This window comes from Primulina huaijiensis, chromosome 15 (genome assembly GCF_012295235.1).
Source record: "Primulina huaijiensis isolate GDHJ02 chromosome 15, ASM1229523v2, whole genome shotgun sequence".
NCBI classification, from domain to species: domain Eukaryota; kingdom Viridiplantae; phylum Streptophyta; class Magnoliopsida; order Lamiales; family Gesneriaceae; genus Primulina; species Primulina huaijiensis.
Window position 1 is genome coordinate 7,728,518 of NC_133320.1, and position 20,217 is coordinate 7,748,734.

Genomic DNA, 20,217 nt, shown 5'->3' on the forward strand with positions numbered 1-20,217 from the left:
CCTATTTTTAAACATGTAATCATACATATCATAATTAATTCATGCTATTAAATCATTTAATTAGTCATTTTCCATTTTCTTTAGATTTGAATGCAGTTGGATTACGTCATCTTATTTTCGGACCTTACAATTCCTACCTCCCTTAAATAAAATTTTGTTCTCGAAATTAGACTTACGGAATAACTCTGGGTAGTGACTTTTCATGTCCATCTCGGTTTCTCAAGTAGCTTATTCCTCCGAGTGATTTAGCCACTTGACCTTGATCATTGGTATGATTTTGTTTCGGAGTCTTCCTTCTTGCATAGCCAAGATTTGTATGGGTCTTTCCTCATATGTCATATTCGGAGTCAACTGCAGTGGCTCATTATTTAGTACATGTGAAGGGTTTGACATGTAATTACGCAGCATCAAGATGTAGAATACGTTGTGTACTCTGGCTAGCATCGGTGGCAACGCCACTCTATAGGCTAGTGTTTTAATTTTCTCCAAAATCTCAAATGGCCCTATGAACCTCGGACTAAGCTTTCCTTTCTTGTCAAATCTCATATCACCCTTCAAGGGTGCTACTTTCACAAATACATGGTCGCCCACTGCAAACTCCAACTCTCTTTGATGCTTGTCGGCATAGCTCTTTTGTCGGCTTTGTGCAGTCTTAATCCTATCCCGAATTTTGACTACTAGCTCCGTTGTTTGCTTGATCAAGTCCGAACTAAATTCTCCTCGTTCGCCAACCTCATCCCAATGTATGGGTGATCTACATTTCCTTCCATATAGTGTCTCGTAGGGAGCCATTCCTATAGATGATTGATAACTATTGTTATAGGTGAACTCCACTAGAGGTAACTTAGGTTCCCAACTTCCTTGAAAATCAATCACACAAGCTCGGAGTAGATCCTCCAAAATTTGAATCACCCTTTTTGACTGGCCATCGGTTCGAGGATGAAATGTTGTACTGAATAATAATTTAGTCCTCATCGCTGCATGCAAACTCTTCCATAAATATGAAGTAAATCTCGAATCTTTGTCAGAAACGATAGACACTGGAATCCCATGCAGTCAAACTATCTCTCGAATATACAACTCGGCATACTGTGTCATGGTGAATGTCGTCTTGATATGTAGAAAATGTGCAGATTTCGTAAGACGATCATCTATAACCCAAATGGCATTGTATCTCTTTATAGTCCTCGGCAATTCCACAACAAAGTCCATAGTGATATTTTCCCATTTTCACTTGGGAATAGGGAGTGGCTTAAGCTTTCTCGCTAGCCTCTGATGCTTGGCTTTAACTTGTTGACATGTCAAACATTCGAATACAAATCGAAGCATATCTTGTTTCATGCGCGGCCACCAATACAATAATTGAAGATCCTTGTACATCTTCGTGTTTCCAAGACGAATGGAATATGGCGTGTCATGAGCTTCTCTCATAATGACCTCCCTCAAAGAATCGCCACTAGGAACCCAAAGTCGATATCGATATCGAACTATACCATCCACCTCATAATACAGCTTCCGGTCTTTTGCTTCATCTCTCACTCTCCACATTTGCAATTGTTCATCAGAAGACTGTCCCTCACGGATTCTATCTTTCAAAGTTGACTATACTGTCATGGTGGCAAGATTATGGGCCTCGCCCGTAGCATATACTGCAAGCTCGAATAGTTGTATCTCGGACTGCAGTGGCCTCCGAAGTGATAATTGGGTAATGACTGCTGTCTTTCTGCTCAGTGCGTCTGCTACTACATTAGCTTTTCCCAGATGGTAGCTAATGTCACAGTCGTAGTCTTTTACCAATTCTAGCCATCTTTGTTGTCTAATATTGAATTCTTTTTGGGTGAAGAAGTATTTCAAACTTTTATGGTCGGTGAAAATCTTGCACTTCTCTTCATACAAATAATGTCTCCAAATCTTTAGTGCAAATACCACTGCGGCGAGCTCAAGATCATGTGTGGGGTAATTCTTCTCATGTACCTTCAACTGCTAGACGCATATGCTATAACTCGGTCATTTTACATCAGAAGTGCACCCAAACCAAGTTTCAAAGCGTCTGTATAAAGAACATACTCTCCTTGCCCTGATGGCATTGATAATATTGGTGTTGAAATCAAAGCTTGCTTCAACTTGTCAAAACTTTCTTGGCACTCGGATCCCCATATAAACTTTGCAATCTTCTTTGTCAAGGCGGTCATGGGTACCGCAATAGATGAGAATCCTTGAATAAACTTTCGGTAATAGACAGCTAGTCCCAATAAACTATGGATCTCGGTTACTCTCTTAGGTATGGGCCATTCTTTTACTGCCTCAACTTTGCTTGGATCAACCTCCACTCCATCTCTAGAAATGATGTGGCCTAAAAACGCCACTCTCTCGAGCCAAAACTCGCACTTGCTGAACTTTGCGTATAATTTCCTATCTTTTAGTACTTGCAGTTCTGTCCTCAAATGCCGACTATGCTCCTCTTTACTCTTTGAATATATCAAAATTTCATCAATGAAGACTATAACAAATTGATACAGATACGGCTGAATTACGTGATTTTTGAGATCCATGAAGATCGCTGGCGCATTGGTCAACCCAAATGGCATGACCATATACTCATAATGCCCATATCGAGTCCTTAACGCTGTCTTATGAATATCGGACTCTTTAACTTTCAACTGATGGTATCCAGAACGAAGATTTATCTTCAAGAATATCGATGCTCCTTGCAATTGATCAAATAATTTTTCAATTCTCGGTAAGAGATATTTATTCTTGATGGTGACTCTATTCAGCTCTCGATAATTAATGCATAGTCGCATACTACCTTCCTTCTTCTTCACAAACAATACTGGTTCGCCCCACGGAGAACAACTAGGGCAAATAAAACCCTTGCCCAATAGTTCTTGAATTTGATCCTTTAACTCTTTCATTTCAGTGGGCGCTAGACGATAGGGAGCTTTAGAAATTGGTACGGCGCCCGACATCAACTCAATTGAAAATTCCACTTAACAGTCCAGTGGAATTCCAGAAACGTCCTCAGGAAAGATGCTAAGAAAGTCTCTAAAGACTTCAACATCCTCTATCTTCGGTCTATCGGGAACATGTGCGGAAGTAACACATGCTAGAAAAGTTTGGCATCTTTGTCTCGGAAGTACGATGAGATCTGCCCGAACCACCTCTTTATGCAAACGAAGCTCCAGATTCTTCACAATGCTCGTAGTGACCATTTGATCACCGGAAGGAATAGAAACCTTGAAGCCTAATCCTATATCCTCGGGTATAATATTTTGTCGCTTGACGAATGTCTCAGACATTAATGAGTGTGTTGCCCCCGAATCCAGCAATGCATAGGTAGTTACCCCTAGAATGAATATCCCTCATGCGACGAATACACCGTCAAATCTATTCGTGTTGAGGTTTAAGGAATTTCTATCATTATTTTCCTCAAAATTTTGAAAATTATGAGATTGGGCCCTAATACTTCTCGAAAATAATTGTAGTTTAACCCCTTTAATTTTAGAAGTTTGCACTTTCATCCCTTGAAGTTTCGAATCATTCCATTTTTCCCCATAAATTTTGGAAAAATTGCATTTTGCTCCTTAAGTTTCAAATTTTACCAAATTTGGCCCTAAACTTTCAAAAATTTCTAATTTGACCCTCATAATTTCGATAATTCTGAAAACAACCCCTAGTTGGTTAAGATTTGCAAAACAACCCCTGATTTTTCGTAAATTACCATTTAGTCCCTGAAATTTTCAAAAATTCTCTATTTCACCCTAGGATTTTTGTTTTTATTAATTTCAATCCTAGGACTCTTCGAAATTTTTGGATTAGCCCTTTAGAATTCTCGGATTTGCAATTATGCCCCTTGAATTTCAGATTTGGAAATTTAGTCCCCATAGTTTTCGGAAAATTCATTCATGCCCAAATTTTTTATCATTCTCAATTTTAAGCCTTAACACTCTTATTTGGATTTAATTACTTCCTTGCATAATTAAGGTTCACAATTCATGCTCAATTTCCATAATTTCTAAGGTCATTCCCTAAATCCATCTATTGTAGTGCATGCAACCTAATTTTTTTTTCTAAGTTCTTCTTAATCCCAAATCAATTCTCATAACCAATTTAACATTTAATGCAATATAAGCAATATAAAAACGTTAAATAACCACGTTACCAGTAATTAGGGTCGTGTCTGGCTCCTCCTCGTTTTCCTCAGCATGCATAACATAATCTCTTCCCACTGTTGGTCCCTTTTACTTCGGGCAATCAGCAGCCTTATGCCCTTCCTCCCTGCATATGAAGCACTTGTATGTCCCCCACATGCACTTGACAAAATATAAGTGATTGCATTCCTTGCACAGAGGCCTCTCAACAGGTTTTGGTGCTCCAAGTTGTGGTGGTTTTGGTGGTCCTGGCTTCTTCACTTGCTCTTGGGGCTTTTGCTGCCCTTGAGGTCTGGGAGGTCTCATAAATGGCTTCTTATTCGGCTGAGAACTCTGCTGGTTTTGCTGCTTTTTGCATTGCATATCAAATTCAATATCTTTAAAAGCTTGCTCGGCTTGGAATGCATAGGCAGTGGCAACTGCATAATCCGCCGGTCACATCATCATAGTATCACGGCATATAGTAGGTCGTAGACCATCCAGAAAGTGCCTAAGTTTCTCCGCATCATCTCTAGCAATAAGGGGCACAAAGTAACAACCCCTATCAAACTTCATCACAAACTCGGCCACAGTCATGTCCCCCTGGCTGAGATTCATGAACTCCCTCTTCAAGCGTCCTCGGATGTCGGCAGTGAAGTATTTCTCATAGAAGATTTCCTTGAATCGAACCCAAGTAAGTGTAGCCAAATTAATCGCATGCTCCGTCCCTTCCCACCAAAGGGAAGCATAGTCTCTAAACGTATAAGTAGCACACCTAACGCGGTCAGCATCTCCGATGTTCAAGTAGCGAAAGTTCACCTCGAGTGATCGAATCCACCCCTCAGCAGCAAATGGGTCGGTGGTGCCAGAAAATTCCTTCGGACCGAGCCTCCGAAACTGATCATAAACGTAGTGCTGAGGCCTCAGAGCATGCTGAAACTGCTGCTCAAAGAAGCGTGCCATGCCCTCCAGTGCACAAATAGCAGCATCCCCATTAGGAGGTGGTGGTTCATTCACTTGACGATCCTCAATATTCTCGGCTTCCTTATCGGTACTAGCTGCGTGTCTAGGAGGCATTATATCTGAATGTTTTCCAAATTCTAAACATAACCAACATGCATTTAAATCTAAGTTTTCTAATCATGCAGCATATACTAATCTCCTTTTAAGCAAATTTTAGCATATATAACATTTAGTCTCAAAAAGCTATTAAACATGTAACGTAAGCATATAATCCATGTAATCATGCATGTATCATCAATAATACAACCAACTATATTTGAAAATCCCAAGGAAATTAATTCAAAACATAAAATCGTAAATTGTTTACCAACCTAAAGTTAGCAATATTTCAAAATTAACCTAACTATAACATCCTCTCAAAAACCACTCAAAATCATCATAAGTCGTAAAAATATTTAACGTAAACTTAAATCATAAACTTAATTTAAATTGCGAAAAACTAGCTCTAGTCATCGGGTTGTGTGCACCTTCAGTCTAGCAAGATCAACCATCAAGTCCCTCAACAACATGAAAAGCGTGCTCACCTGCATCAATCACAATTAGTGAGTCTAATGACTCAGCAAACCATAATCTTGGTAACAACTAATATATATACATCCACATGCAACAATGAAAATACTTGTACGTAACATAACTTTTCATGAACGTGCATAAACATAACATTTTTTCTTTCATCATATACATTTCTCTTTTCATCATATACGCATACATTTTCTTTTTATTGAATTCGGATCGTTAATTGTAACTTTCGTATTAACTGAAGGTCGATGGATCCATCTACGTGTTACCACAGTACTGGACGGCGGGGACATCAGCGACACTCTTATCCGTCAACTGAGCCTTGGCCTTACATATCATCATAATCGTTGTATCATCGTATTAGTCACTATCACTTCATCTCCTTCAACTTTTCGTATTATCATCACATATAAAAATTCAATCATATAATAATCATTTTTCTTTTAAACCAAGCATGCAACATATCTTTTAACATTAACGTTTCGTCATAAAATTTCGTAACATTTGAAATAAGCATATTATCATTATATACAGCATTCAGGGCACTGTCAAGACGTCTACTATTTTTAAGTGTAAAATGACCGTTTTACCCCTAGACTTAGGATTTCTCGATTTTTGACTTTTTCTTACTTGTGTTAACTCTACCATCCCAAATAATTATTTAAGCTTACATTAAATTTTTTATATTTTTATTTAACTTAAATTAGAGGCTTTTGATTTAATTTCATAATTATTAATTCGTAGAGCATTTAATTCCCGAATTAATTCAAACTTTATTATTTAAATCCCAAATTTTAAACAAAAACTTTTTATACCTAAATTACCCTTGTGAACCATGATTCGACCCCCGTGGACCACGGTTCAACCCTTTAGCCTTTTAACCCAATAACTGAACCCTAGCTTACACTTCGAGCCACTTCACATTTTCTTCGAGCCACCTCGAGCCAGCCCCTGACTAGACCACCTAGGTACCCTATGGACTAGACCTGACCCACTTAACCAGCCTCTAGCCCGCTGCACTCCCTGCTCGAACCGAGACAAGCCACACGATATTCTCACTTGCGCGCTAGGACTCCTAAGCCTCTAGGACTCCTCACCCGAGCCACCACCCGAGCCCAGACCCTCGTGACCCTCACTAGACCACCCGAGCCACCACCCGAGCCGTCGTTCCCCTTTTGCGCCACACAGCCCTCGGCTGCGTGGGAAGAGTCCCATCGTGCATGGGCTCTTCCTCGGCTATCGAGCTTGAGTCCTAGCGTGGCTAGGACTCATCCTCACACCTAGCTATGTCCAGCCCGAGCCTTGGTCAAGCCCCGGTTGAGCCGTGCGCTGGTTTTCTCCCTAACCGTATCCCTAGTGCCCAACATGCAATATTTTCGTTCCAGAACTATCCCTTCGTGTGCAGCCTTTAACCATGACTCATGTGACTCCTAACACGCTGGAAAATCATCCCCTCAAGTCACCCTAACATGACAGCCCCTTCATGTAACAATATCATAGGTTTTGGATCATGAACACATAGTTCTTGTCATGTTAAAGCATAAAACGAAAAGCGAGGCCAAAATCTTTTTCATGCAAACAAAATTCAAACACGTAATATGGTGTGATATATGAGAAAAAAGAGATTTATGGTGTGCCTTTGCGTAGTTTACGCACGACAAATAAATTGAGATGCGGAGAACGGCGATGAACGAACCCCTTGTTTGATTTTCTAACAAGAAAACGTGACTTTCCTCCTTCAAAGCTTCGTGTGTTCATGTGTGGTGGCTGCTAGGAGTCCTTGTGTGTGTGAGAGGGGAGAGAGGCGTGTAGTATGTGGGTTATGGGGTAGGGTTTAGGCTTTTTATTTTGATTAAAACACATGGTGTAAGCCTAGACCCATTATTCTAGTATATTAGGCCCATTAAGCCATTAAGAAATATTTTGTTTAGGTAATCATGCATATCATAATTAATTCATGCTATTAAAACTATTTAATTAGTCATTTTCCATTTTCCTTAGATTTGCATGCAATTGGATTATGTCATCTTATTTTCGAACCTTATATAAATGATACTTAAATATCATATATTAATAGCATGTTTCAATATTTTATACCAGTTTTCATATAGGAAAAGACATGTGTACCAGATAGAGCAATTTTTTTCCCTTGGATCACGTTATCTATTACTTGTTCTACGACCTGGTAATGCATTATGCATTCATGAAATTAAAATATTTAAACAAGTATCTATTTCGTGGGATTTTATTTAATGATTTAATGTCAAATTTTTAATTTTTGTATCAAAATTATATTTTATTTACGTGTACTATTTCAAAATATAAGATAAAGAGTTAATTATTTTTTTAAATAAATTTTTTGACTTACGAGGAAAAAGTAATATCGAAATATAGCAAAAAATTTATATTATTAGATAAAAAAGAATAATTATCGTAAATAAATAATAAATAAGATAAATTGGAGATAAATTTCCAAACCAAAACATAAATTTATCATAACTTTCTATAAAAAAAACATTGTTTAAACTCCCTAAACAATCAAAATGACAAAAATACCCTTATATTTGTTGAGTTGAAGTGATTGATTTGTATGTGCCAAAAACAGTATCAGAGTCATGATAAAATTATTTCAAACATACAAAATTATTATTACCGAGTAATTAAATGTTTGAGGAGAAGATAGAAGTAGCACGAATCATGTCTTGGATTCATATCGGAGGAATCCAGATTATAATAAAAGCTACTTTTAAAGAATGAATAGATTGACACATCAATATTGCTATATGCGATAAACGAATGGGTAACCTTCAAGATTCAATTCTGGAAACTATATCAAGGAATCTCTGTTCAGCGAAAATTGTAAGGGTAATTTGGTAATTATCCAAGAATTGCCTACAATCTCGCAGATCGAGATTTCAGCTGAGCTTTGACATTGTGTCAAAACTTTAAAAAAAAGGCCGATGAAATATGATAATAGACGATATTCTATTACCTATAAAATTTCATATGCTATATCTAATGCACATCATTAAAAATTGTATATTAGATATAAGTTTATTGAAATACTAGAAATATTTGGAAAATTTTCTCAAGCTATTTATCCAGAAAGAATCGATTTTCATTTAATAAAGGAAACAAATATTCAGATCCAAGAAAAACCGATTCAACAAAGAAGTCAATCTTAGACTAGAACAAAGAAGACTATCTTCTCAAAGAGATAGAATAACAAGTCACAGGTGAGAGAAAACATATGTCCAAGAAGACCAACTGAGAGCAGATAGTTTTTCAACAATAGGAAAACTTAGACATTCGGAAGGATGGAGGGAAGTCGAAATAATATTTGATATTACAAGACAAATAAATCAATTTTCTTGTAATAATATATATTATTTGGAACAACATATGATAGGAACTTACCAATGAATTATCAATATCGGATAATTGGAAGTTCACGTCAAAAGAATCCTAGAAAAAGAACCACATCAATTGGTTCTTGGGCTAAAGTTTCTCGAGAAACACAAACTTTGGAAACGATTGGAGAATGAAATGGAATTCATGGCAGATGACATAATGTGGAAAATCCAATTACCATGAGCCCATTCTTGATATACATCCCAGTAGGGTTGATAACCGAACAATATAAGACATAATATTTTGCTGATTATATTAATTCAGGAGCTAGAATCTGTACAAAAAAAGGAGTTTTTCCAAAAGAATTTGAAGAAGAACTACCTCAGATTGCTGGACGAGATTTTTCCAAACAAATCTTAATCTTATGTAAATGAATTAAGAAGACACAAATATTAATAGGAGATGTTGGACAAACACTTTAGTACGAGATAAAAACACCATCGATTTATTTTCATGATACAAGAGCTGACATTTTGTTAGGAGACAATTTCCTACAAATGTTTAATTCTTATATACAAGAAAATGAGACTAGAATATGTAGGACTCGTTTTACCAAAAGCTATAGCTGGTGGTAATGGTGCAACTCAAATCTTTAAACCGCACAACAACTCAAGCACCATGGTTCGAACGCTCTACCAAGTAGGGACAATTATTGCACCCAACAATCCCCCTCCCAATAATTGCACTTAAATTACCCAAGGGAAATCGAACCCGTGACCTTAACCCGTGACCTTGGTTCTGATACCAATTGTAGGACCGAGCGCTTGCCGCTTTAACAAAAGCTATAACTGGTGGTAATTGTGCAACTCAAATCTTTTAAACCGCACAACTACTCAAGCACCACGGTTCGAACGCTCTACTAAGCAGGGACAATTATTGCACCTAACAGAATATTAGTGTTCACAACACCATGTACCTCGTTCTAGCTTAACTGAAAAAACCTTATCAACTGAAATATTTTTAACTGATAGGACATCGGTTACAACTGATAATACCCTACTAAACTGATCGGCTGATCAGTTGACTTCTAATCAGTTGGTCATGTAATCAGTTAAAGTATCAGCAGACAGACTGACAGATCTTACCAAAGCGGAACAGAACAGTCTGAATACCTAGTACTACTGTCAGATAAAGTAACTATACGACGATTCAACGGATTTTTGTCATTAAATGTATTCAATACGACCGTTGGGATCGAAGACTATATATAGCTGATCGAATCAGTTGAAGAAGACCAGTAGTGACTACGAGTGAACACACAAAATAATCAAACTACAACCTTCAATTAGTTGCAATACTATTCACGAGTATTTTATCAAAATACAGATCACACACTCAAGCTCTATTTCCATTGTATTTATCAGTAGCATTCAGGCTACCAATTTAGAGTGTTCCAGTTAATAACTGTATAAGAGTTGTTAGACTAAGAGTTTCAGTTTGACAGTGTGTAAGACCAACTGAAGAGGATTATTACATTGTAATATATCAAAGTCTTTTAGTGAAATTCTATCTTTGTGATATAGGGGTGACGTAGGAGCATTTGAAGTCTCCGAACATCCATAAAAACTCTCGTGTTCATTTCAGTTACTATTTCAGTTTAAAATAAGTATTCAATCTATATTTCAGTCTTATTCTGCACTACTATCAGTTGACTCATCTATATCGACAAACAAGATTCTAGGATCGGTTTCTCAACTAACTGATTCAAATATCAGAAAAAAAATTCAAAATCCTAAGTGTTTATTCAACCCCCTTCTAAATAATTCAACTATCTTAACTGATCCTATCAAGTGGTATCAGAGCGGTTAATCTTGTCCTGAATACTTACAAATGCTAAAACTGATACAGATCATGATGTCTTCTTTCAACAAGATTCTAATGTTCTCCAAAGAATAATTTGACGATTAGAAGATAAGAATACATGCTTATCTAGCTGCTCAAGGTAATGACATGTGATATGTCATCACAGATGGACCGATGAAAATCATGAAAGCCAATACAACTGTTGCTCTGACTGATGGAGCGCCACACCAAATAGAGAAGTCACGAGATGAGTGGATCTCTGAAGACAAAAGAAAAGCTAACTTGGACAATGTGGCCAATGACATCGTTTATAAATCTCTGGACAAAAACACAGTTAGCAAAATCAAAATGTGTAAATCAGCTAAAGAAATCTAGGAGAAGCTGATTCAATTATGCGAAGGAAATGAGCAAACAAAGGAAAACAAGTTTTCTACGCTGTTCAGAAGTTTGACAACATAAAAATGAAAGCTAGAGAATCAATGAATGATTTTGATAAAAGAGTTAGCATCATAGTGAATGAATTGAATGCACTTGGAAAAGTGCACTGAAATAAAGAGATTGCCCTGAAAGTTATGTCTGGCCTTCCCAAAGAGTGGGATGTTAAAACCATGGTCATGAGGGAATCTAAGGATTTGAACAGGGTGGAATTACATGATCTATTTTCAGATTTGAAAGCCTACGAGTTTGAGATGAAAACCAGAGAAGGCGAGCCAACTGTTCCACCAGTTACAACTGCTTTAAGCGCAATGAAACTGGAGCCATCAGTTTCAACTGAAAAGTCAGCAGAAAATTTAAGTAATGATGCAATGTCATTGTTTGTAAGAAAATTTGAAAAGTTCATAAGGAAGAATCAAGGCTCCTTTCAAAGGAACTATCAAAGGAATGATCCCAAAGAGGAACCTAATGCGTGCTTCAATTGTGGAAAGACATCCATTTTATTGCTGACTATCCAAAGCCCAAAAAGGACAGTAGGAGATTAGTTGAGAAGGGAAAAAGCCCTTCGAGCACAGAAGAAGGTTCATGGATGAGAAGAAATCATCCAAAAAGAAGCATGAAGCTCTAGTAGCAGAAGAAAACAAGTCAAAGTGGGCTGACTCTGACAGTGAAGCATCCGAAACTGAGAGCTCAAGCAGCTCAAGTGATGAAGAGGAGGTGAAATGCCTCATGGCTGATGATGCAGAACTGGAGTCCAGCAGTGAGCATGTATTTGATTTTAGCTCAACTGATTTTATACGAGAAGAGCTTATTTCAACATTGCATGACATGATAAATGAGTACCGCAAACTAGCTATATCCTTTGAGGAAGCCAAAGAAAAGAAAAATGATCCTTAAACTGACATAGCTGATAGCCTTAAATCAGTTGAGAGCCTTAAATCAGTTGAGATTTTAAATGTCATAGAGAAGATTGCTAAGCTGATAAGTGATCTTATCCAGTTAACTGATTATTCGATAAATATTCTATATTAAGTGTTGTGACTGTTAAAATTACGCATTTAATTGATGTCTTTCAATGAATAGTAATTTGAAACGTGACCTCATGTAGTCCATTTCACTTCTACCCACTTTTTCATTACACGTACACACGATTTTATTCGATTTATTTTGGACTGACACGTGTCCAAAAATTTGAACAGTCACAAACATAAGTACTTGAACTCGCTTCATTTCAGTTTTTCTTTTACGTGCATTACAACTCTCAGAGCAAATCGAATACACAGAGCTTTTTCTGGCAGATATTCAAGCTATCAAGAATGGTAAACCAAGTCCCTGCATTCATTCTCAACGCAAAGGCTATTGACTTCGAATCAGTCCTATCTGTTAAGGACAACGCTATCAAAGATGTCTTTCTAAAACTTGAAGCAACTGGACTGAAGACATTTCTGGGACTTTCATCTCAAGAAATTTATCCCAAAGAGATTCAGGATCTCTATGCTAATAGCTTTATCTCTGTTGATGTCAAGATCACTACAACCGTCAACAGTCAACTGCTGATCTTTGAAGAAGACTCCTTCAGCAATCTCTTCCAACTTCCTTCTGATGGATTGGATAATATATCTGATGTAAAGACTTTTGATGTAGAGGAGATGCAAACGCTCTTATCTGCAGATGGACGGAAAATCAAGTTTTCCGACCCTAAGAAAGAACTGAAGCCAGAATTCAGTTACTGGCCGACATCGTGGCCAAGGGGCTGCTTGCCAAAGCAGGCTCATTTGATGCTCTCACATTGGAAAATTTTCAATTCATAACTGCCATCATGGCTGGAAATTGAAGTGGTCAGCTATAATATTCAACATCTTCAAGAACATGCTTCAGTCCTCCAAACAGTCTAAGAGATTTGCAGTGCCACTCAAATATTTGCTGAAAAACAACGGTTTGGTGGGTGATTCTTCTGAGAAACATCCAAGTTCAAAATCTTCAAAGATCAGAATGTTCAGCTACCAAAGCTCAAGCTGAACATATCTCCTGAGCAGTTTATCAAAGCAAAAAACGATATTGGGACGCAGGAGACTCCCAAATCAGTCAAGAAAATAAAGAAAATAGCTCAAAAAAAGACAATCAAAAGAAAAATGATTGTCAGTGAGACTGAATCAGAGAGAACTCCATCTCCAAAAATCATGAAGAAGCTCATGACTCTCAAAACCAAACCAGCAGCTATTTTGGAAACCATCCCAGCTGAAAGATTGAAACTGATTGGAGCTGAACAGCCTATCAGGGCCACACCTTTGAGGGCAGATCCAGTTGAGTCTTCAACTGAAAGTCAGTTACCACCTCTAACTGCTCAATCTAAGAAGATTTTCACCGAATCTGGTGATAAGTAAAAACAAGCAGGAGTCAAAGCTCCATTGATCTCCATCACTGCTCCAACTACTCTACCATTTTCCATACCGAAAGGAGTAGTGATAAGGGAGAAAGTGGATGCAACTGTATCAAGACTGAGTATCTCTCATGTCCTAACTGATCCGAAAGGGAAGGGCAAAATGATAGAAGAGCCCCGACCGACAAATTCAATTCAGACTCATATCGACCTGATATGGAAAGAGGTCAATGAGTTTTCTGAATCAAAGTTCAAAATTTACAATGAATGGGTCAGATTTAGGACCGGAGTTTTTTCCAAGAAATTACAGAAGAAAGCAGTTTTGAGGAAATTCATTTCTTTGGAGGCTGTAGTCTCGAAGGTAGTCAAAGATGCCTCGATTGTTCAAGCATTGGAGAGGGGTACGTATTTCTTTGATCTAGTGCGTGTCAAGAAACTAGCACAATTGCCTCACTAAGCTATGCCAAAATTATGATCCAACCAGTCCAACTGCTTTCAATAGCAGAGCAGTTCATAACCAGCTGGACACGGATCTACGATCACTGCAGATGAAGATTAAAACTTGGGAAATGGATCAAGAATTGACTATTCCAAAAAATACCTAAAGTACTTCATCTGAAGAGCAAGCTGAACAATCAGTCCAACATCCAAAACCATCCAAGGAATCAGTTGCTGCATCAACTGAGCCAGCAACTGCTTATTCTTCAAAGGATTCTCAACCATCACCTTCAGTTCCTCAATCTTCTACTGCAGATCTTCAACTCTACACTGATACTGAGTTATCACTACCAAACATCGACGAAGTCATACAATCAGTTGCCATTGATATTCAGCTGAATATTCTAACCAGAGAAGTTGTTAAAGAACAGAGCTTAACTGAACAGCCAGCCTCGGAGGCTATTTTGTAAGAAACTGAAGAACCAGTTCAGTCGGCCGCCACGACTGAACAAGCAATTCTAGCTGAAACTGAAGTGGTTCAGTTTCACAAGAAACCAACTGAAGAATTGCAAACTGAAGAGCCGACTACAGTATCAATTGATCCACCAACTGAAGAACAGATTACAGTATCAACTGAACAACCTACTGCTGAGTCTTCAAGCTCAACTGCTATTCAGAATCTCACTCTTCCTTCAGAACTTCAACAAGAAACAATACCAGAAGATGTTTTAGCATTGGTTACTATTGTGACTGAATCAACTAATAGAGCCTTGGTAGTCTTTAATCAAGAAGACAAGGAGCAGGAACCAGAATCCTCTGGAGCTATGTCTCCTGAGATACCCACGGCTACTGAATCTATGATTGAAGACATTCATTCCAACATTCTCAATCTGATTTCATCACTTTCTGACATCAAATCAACCCAAATGCTGCACACCTTGAACATTGATCCTATAAAAGAGAATACTTTGAAGAATTTACAACATGTCACAAAGAATGTTACTTCACTATTTCTCCAAATAGATCAGTTAAAGAAGGACCGAATGACGATTCAAGCTCATTTCCACGCTCAAGAAATGTTCTCAAAACGCATGGATTTCTTGCAAGACATAGTCACAAAGAGAATGGATTTGAAGCAAGAACATATAGTAAATGCCATATCAAATGTCACTTCGGAAGTTCGTACATTATCCAGTAGGGTTGATAAGTTTGACAAAAAAGGGGAAGAAGAAGAAAAAGAAGATCAGCATAAGCAATCCAAGAAGAGACATAGTCAACTGACTGATCAAGAACCAGCTGATAAAAGAGCAAAGAAATAGTAGATTAAGATCAGTTAGAAAACAGTCTCTATATTCTTATTCAGTTGAAGAGTTTTGCAGATTTTGTTGAATTTTTAGTCAGTTAGACGATTCTTTATTCTTTCATTACTTGTACGAATTTGTACATTGAAAGGGTTGCCAATAAAAGATTATTTTATCTACAAAGAGTTCAGTTTGATCAGTTCGTACTTTCTAAGTTTTGTCAAACACCTAAATTGAGCGTAAAATATTGAACAAACTGATCAAAAAGACTGAAAGGAACTGATCTAAATTACGCAAACTATTGGTTGCCTAACTGAAGATTAGTGCGCAGAAAATCAACGGCAAGCTAACTGAAGATTGTAGACGACTGGATGATCAGTTGGAACTGATCAGCTTCACTACAATCAGTTGAGAGCAATCATATTATCCTATCGGCTTTGTCAAAACTGATAAAACAGTTTTACCCATCATCAGTTAAGGAATGTAGCTATCAACCGACAAATTGTACAAAAGCAGACTACAACGTGTAGTGGGAACGCCGCATTTCAGCAATGATACATTGTACTACTGTCAGTAGAATGTCGACGTGGTAAACAACAGATATAAAGATTCATATCGCATTCATTGTTACCGTTGGAAGCAAAGTCTATAAATATTCAAAAAGAGCAACGGAGAAATATACAACTGTTCAATCAACCAGGCTGTTATTCTGCTGAAATCTCTTCACAAGCTTTCTGTTAATATTCAAAAGATTTCAAAGCTCACACTTAGCATATACATTCGTAGCATTCAAAGCTATAATTTGAGCTTACAAATACAAACACTTATTGTTGTATTATTCGATCTTATAGAGATCAGTTGTGCTAAGCAGTTTCAGATCAGTCTAGTAATATAAACTGTATCGCAACTAAGAGTTTCAGTTTGACATTGTTAAGTCCAAAACTGAAGTGGGTTTGTACAATTCTTTGTATTGATCAAAGTCTTTTATTGAATATCATATCTTCTAGATAGAAATGGTGACGTAAGAGTGATTGAAATCTCCGAACATCCATAAATCTTATGACTCTTAACTTCAGTTTTATTCTATCTGTCAGATTATTTCCGCACTTTCATTAGTTAACTGATCGACATTGACAAAAAAGATTCCCGAGCTCAGTTTATCACTAAACTTATTATATGAAAAAAGTGTAAAATTGTCAAGTGTTTATTTAAAACCCCCCTTCTAAACACTTCTTCACCAACCAACCGATCCTGTCAGAATGTTTGGATCGAAGTTTGAATGATACAATTTATTCGTCACTTGGGAAAGGGGGAATAAAACAATTAAGTGTTCTTGGCCATTAAATAATTGGAATTTATGAGTATAAATTCAAACGGGAATTATTATCGTGGAAACTTTGTGAAATCACTTCTCTAGATATTTTCTCTCGTTGATATTTCTCCATTCGGTTATTAGATTAATTATTTATTTGCAATTAAGTTGTTTTAAACAAACAAAACTTTTATTGATTTTTCTAAATAAAGTCGGGACTATTTTAATTACAAACACTGATATATTTTTACTTACACAATCCTCGTGGGAACGATACTTTACATACTTATATTAAAACTTGACAACCGAGCGCTTGCGAGCTGAAAATACGCAACATAGTGATATCATTTTAATGTTACGACTATATGTTAAATGTCCTCTGTTGACCGTTGGTCTGTCAGCCTATATAAATGAAGAAGTTGAAGAATGCAAAAGAAGAGCTCGTTGACTTTTGCACTCTACGACATACAAGCTTTTCAACCGCTATATTGCTATATCATTAAGCTTGGATACCTAAAAGATCTTGAGCGCACTTAAAATTTCATCTTTCATCGCTCATTCAAGCACGCACGCATCAGAAATTTATCTGATCATTCATGGATCAACCTCGTGCTATCCAAGCCTATTGTTTCTTCATGTCAGTGACCATTGGGTTGTTTGATTTACTGTGTGATCTAGTGAGCCTAGGGCTCTTAAATATCCAATAGTGTAAAATGATCATTAAGATTTCCAACACAAGCAGTGTGATAAGTCCTGGTTGGAGTGGGCTATTGGAAAAGTTTATAAAGCTAAAGTCTTTTAGTGGAATCCTTCCTGAAAAATAAAAATGCTTTCAATTATTTATCCATTCTCAAAGGATGATAGTAACAGTGTGTTATCATAGAATTCAAGGAGATTTGATGTGATTTGATTTAACTAGGTGAAATCTTTGAAAAATAGGTAAGATTTCGTGGAATTTCATGGAACTTGGGTCATAAAAAGAAATAAAAATATTGTGAGGCCCAATAACTATAGGCCCAGCCCATTTCTCATTTTATTTATTAAACCCAATTGATAGAAGAAAATCATATCGATCAATCCAGAAGCTCTTCCCCTGCCTTGCACTGTCGCCTTTCTTCTTCATTCTGCAGCAATCGTGCAGCGTCCCAGCGGCCAGACCTTTTTTCAGTAGGTTAGCACTTTTCTTTCTCCAATCTATTAGCTTTTTTCCTGCCATGAATCGGAAGGTTACGAGCTCGATCGGTCCTGTTTTCCAGCACTGTGCGTGAGCTTCGATTCGGTTCTATGTAAGATTTTTGGCTTCAATTCTTAGTTGTGTTTTGGTGGATTAGTTTGAGTAGTGGAAAATTAAGCTTCTCCCCTAATTTCCAGCTCGTTTTTCAGATCATGAACAGTGTTTCCGGCGACGTTTTCGGCGAGCCATCTTCGCGAGATTACTATTGTGTGTTTAGGCTTCGTTTCTGGAGGTATTAGCTTGAAATTTCATATTATTAAGGGTTAATAGGCTGCCCGGATTTCGAATTTTAACCGAGCCGATGTATTTTGGTTTAGTCGTTTGGTATTCATTGTATTGAAGTGTATAGTGAATTTATATTGTAGGTTATATCGTTGGACGAGTTCATTCGATAGTCCTTAAGAAATTACTGTGGTATTGTAAGTTGAAGTTGAGGTACGCTCAAACCTATATCATTATGACGCTTATATTGGCGTGTAAGAATATTCGGTGAATGTTATTTGCTATTACGTGCTTTGAATGTTTATTCTGATGCATTCATGCATAAATTATATTGACATAACATATTGAGCCTTGACTCCTTTGACGGCGATTTATGTTGATTCTGTTGAGATATATTGAGTCATCAGAGAGACGAGTGGGTTAGGATTAGCCACATTCCCAGATGACAGCTAGGGACGAGCGACTTAGCTACTCGCATTCCCGATGCTACGTGCATGGACGAGCGGCGATTTGATGCTGCATTCCTGGCACGGGTGGCCACTGTTACTGTTGATGATGCTATTTGTTTGGACTCCATTTGATATCCGTTATTCCATTGTTACCATTCATGCATCGCATATCATTGCATTTACTTGGTATTATTACATGTCTTTTATATACGCCGTGATTTTACTGGTTTGTCGTACTGGGGTCCGACCCCTGTTTTCTTTTTATGTTGTGGTTGTTTTTATGCCATAGCAGGTCATTCCAGGGGATTTGACGCGTTTGGTGGAGCGTCAGCGAGTGGTACCTAGTAGTCAGTCGGTTTGTGTCAGAGTTCCCAGATATTTATATATATTATGCTGGTTTGATACATTTGCCCGGGAGATGCCCTGTGTAGCTGTGTGGTGATATTTTTATGTTGTTTGGGATTTTAATTGTGGTATGTCGTGTCTAGTCCTGGCCAGTGCGGCTGTAGGATGTTTGTGTGGTTGATTGTGAATTTGATGTTATTTTCGAGCGTATAATGTTATTGTTGTGTTTTGAAATTTTTGGGAGGTCATGCCGAAATTTCTGTAGTCCCAAATGAACCTTTTAAACTAGTTTTCGCTGTTTACACCATTTAATCCTGGTTGTTTGATAATTAAATATTAATTAAGAGCACGGGCCTGACAAATATTTTTACTAATAAATTTTTATAACTTGATTATAAATTTTAAATGTTCTTTTCAAATTTTATAAAGTATAATTTATCCAAAAATACATATTATCAATTCACAGACATTTATATCACATATATTTTTTAGAAAATTATTTCAAAATAAATTTTAATATTTTGTATTAAAAAATTCTATAAATAAGACATTTCTATTAAAAAAAACTTGTTGTTTTAATAGTAAAAACTTAATTTATCAAAATTTGATAAATTTATTTTTAGTGATAAACTTTATAATTTTTGAATTATTAAAAAATTGTTCAATTTAAAATATTTTTTATATGTTCGAAAATAATTTTTTTCTTTGATAAAAAAATAGGAATATTTCTATAAATATTTTTAATAAACAAATCATTTTAAAAATAGGAGATTTTCTTACATAGCCTCCATCAAATTGATATAATCAATTTTAACCTTCAATTAAGTTAATTTATCAAAATAATCTTTTTATTATATCAAATTACAAAGATATTCTTTAAACCCTACTCACCATCAATTTCTCTCACAATCTCTTTTTTTCTTTCATCAATTACATACGTTAGGAGCTTCGAAGCACATCCATTCTAGTTCTTCAAACACGTATGAATTTTATTTTTTTGTCCACCTAATTTTTTTTACACAAATAATGATTAATTTTTTGTTTATAATAATATATATGCATATATATGGCAAAACAATTTTGTTTCTGTCAAATTGTTGAATATATTTACTCCAATAAAATTTTTTAATTTTGATTTTAATTTTTTTTAAATTTTACTTGATTATTGTCATTATTTTTCCATAATTTTAAGTTTTTTTAATTAAGAATATTTTT

At 36.6% G+C, this 20,217-nt stretch overlaps 1 protein-coding gene across 1 annotated transcript; it reads right to left on the bottom strand.

Moving 5' to 3' along the window:
* Positions 1-228: 228 nt before the first annotated feature.
* Positions 229-1,548, bottom strand: LOC140959274 (uncharacterized). Its single transcript, XM_073417148.1, has 2 exons — positions 1,358-1,548; positions 229-763 (listed from the first exon to the last, which is right to left on the bottom strand). Exons 1-2 carry the CDS (start codon positions 1,546-1,548, stop codon positions 229-231), a joined length of 726 nt encoding a protein of 241 aa, XP_073273249.1.
* Positions 1,549-20,217: the final 18,669 nt, after the last annotated feature.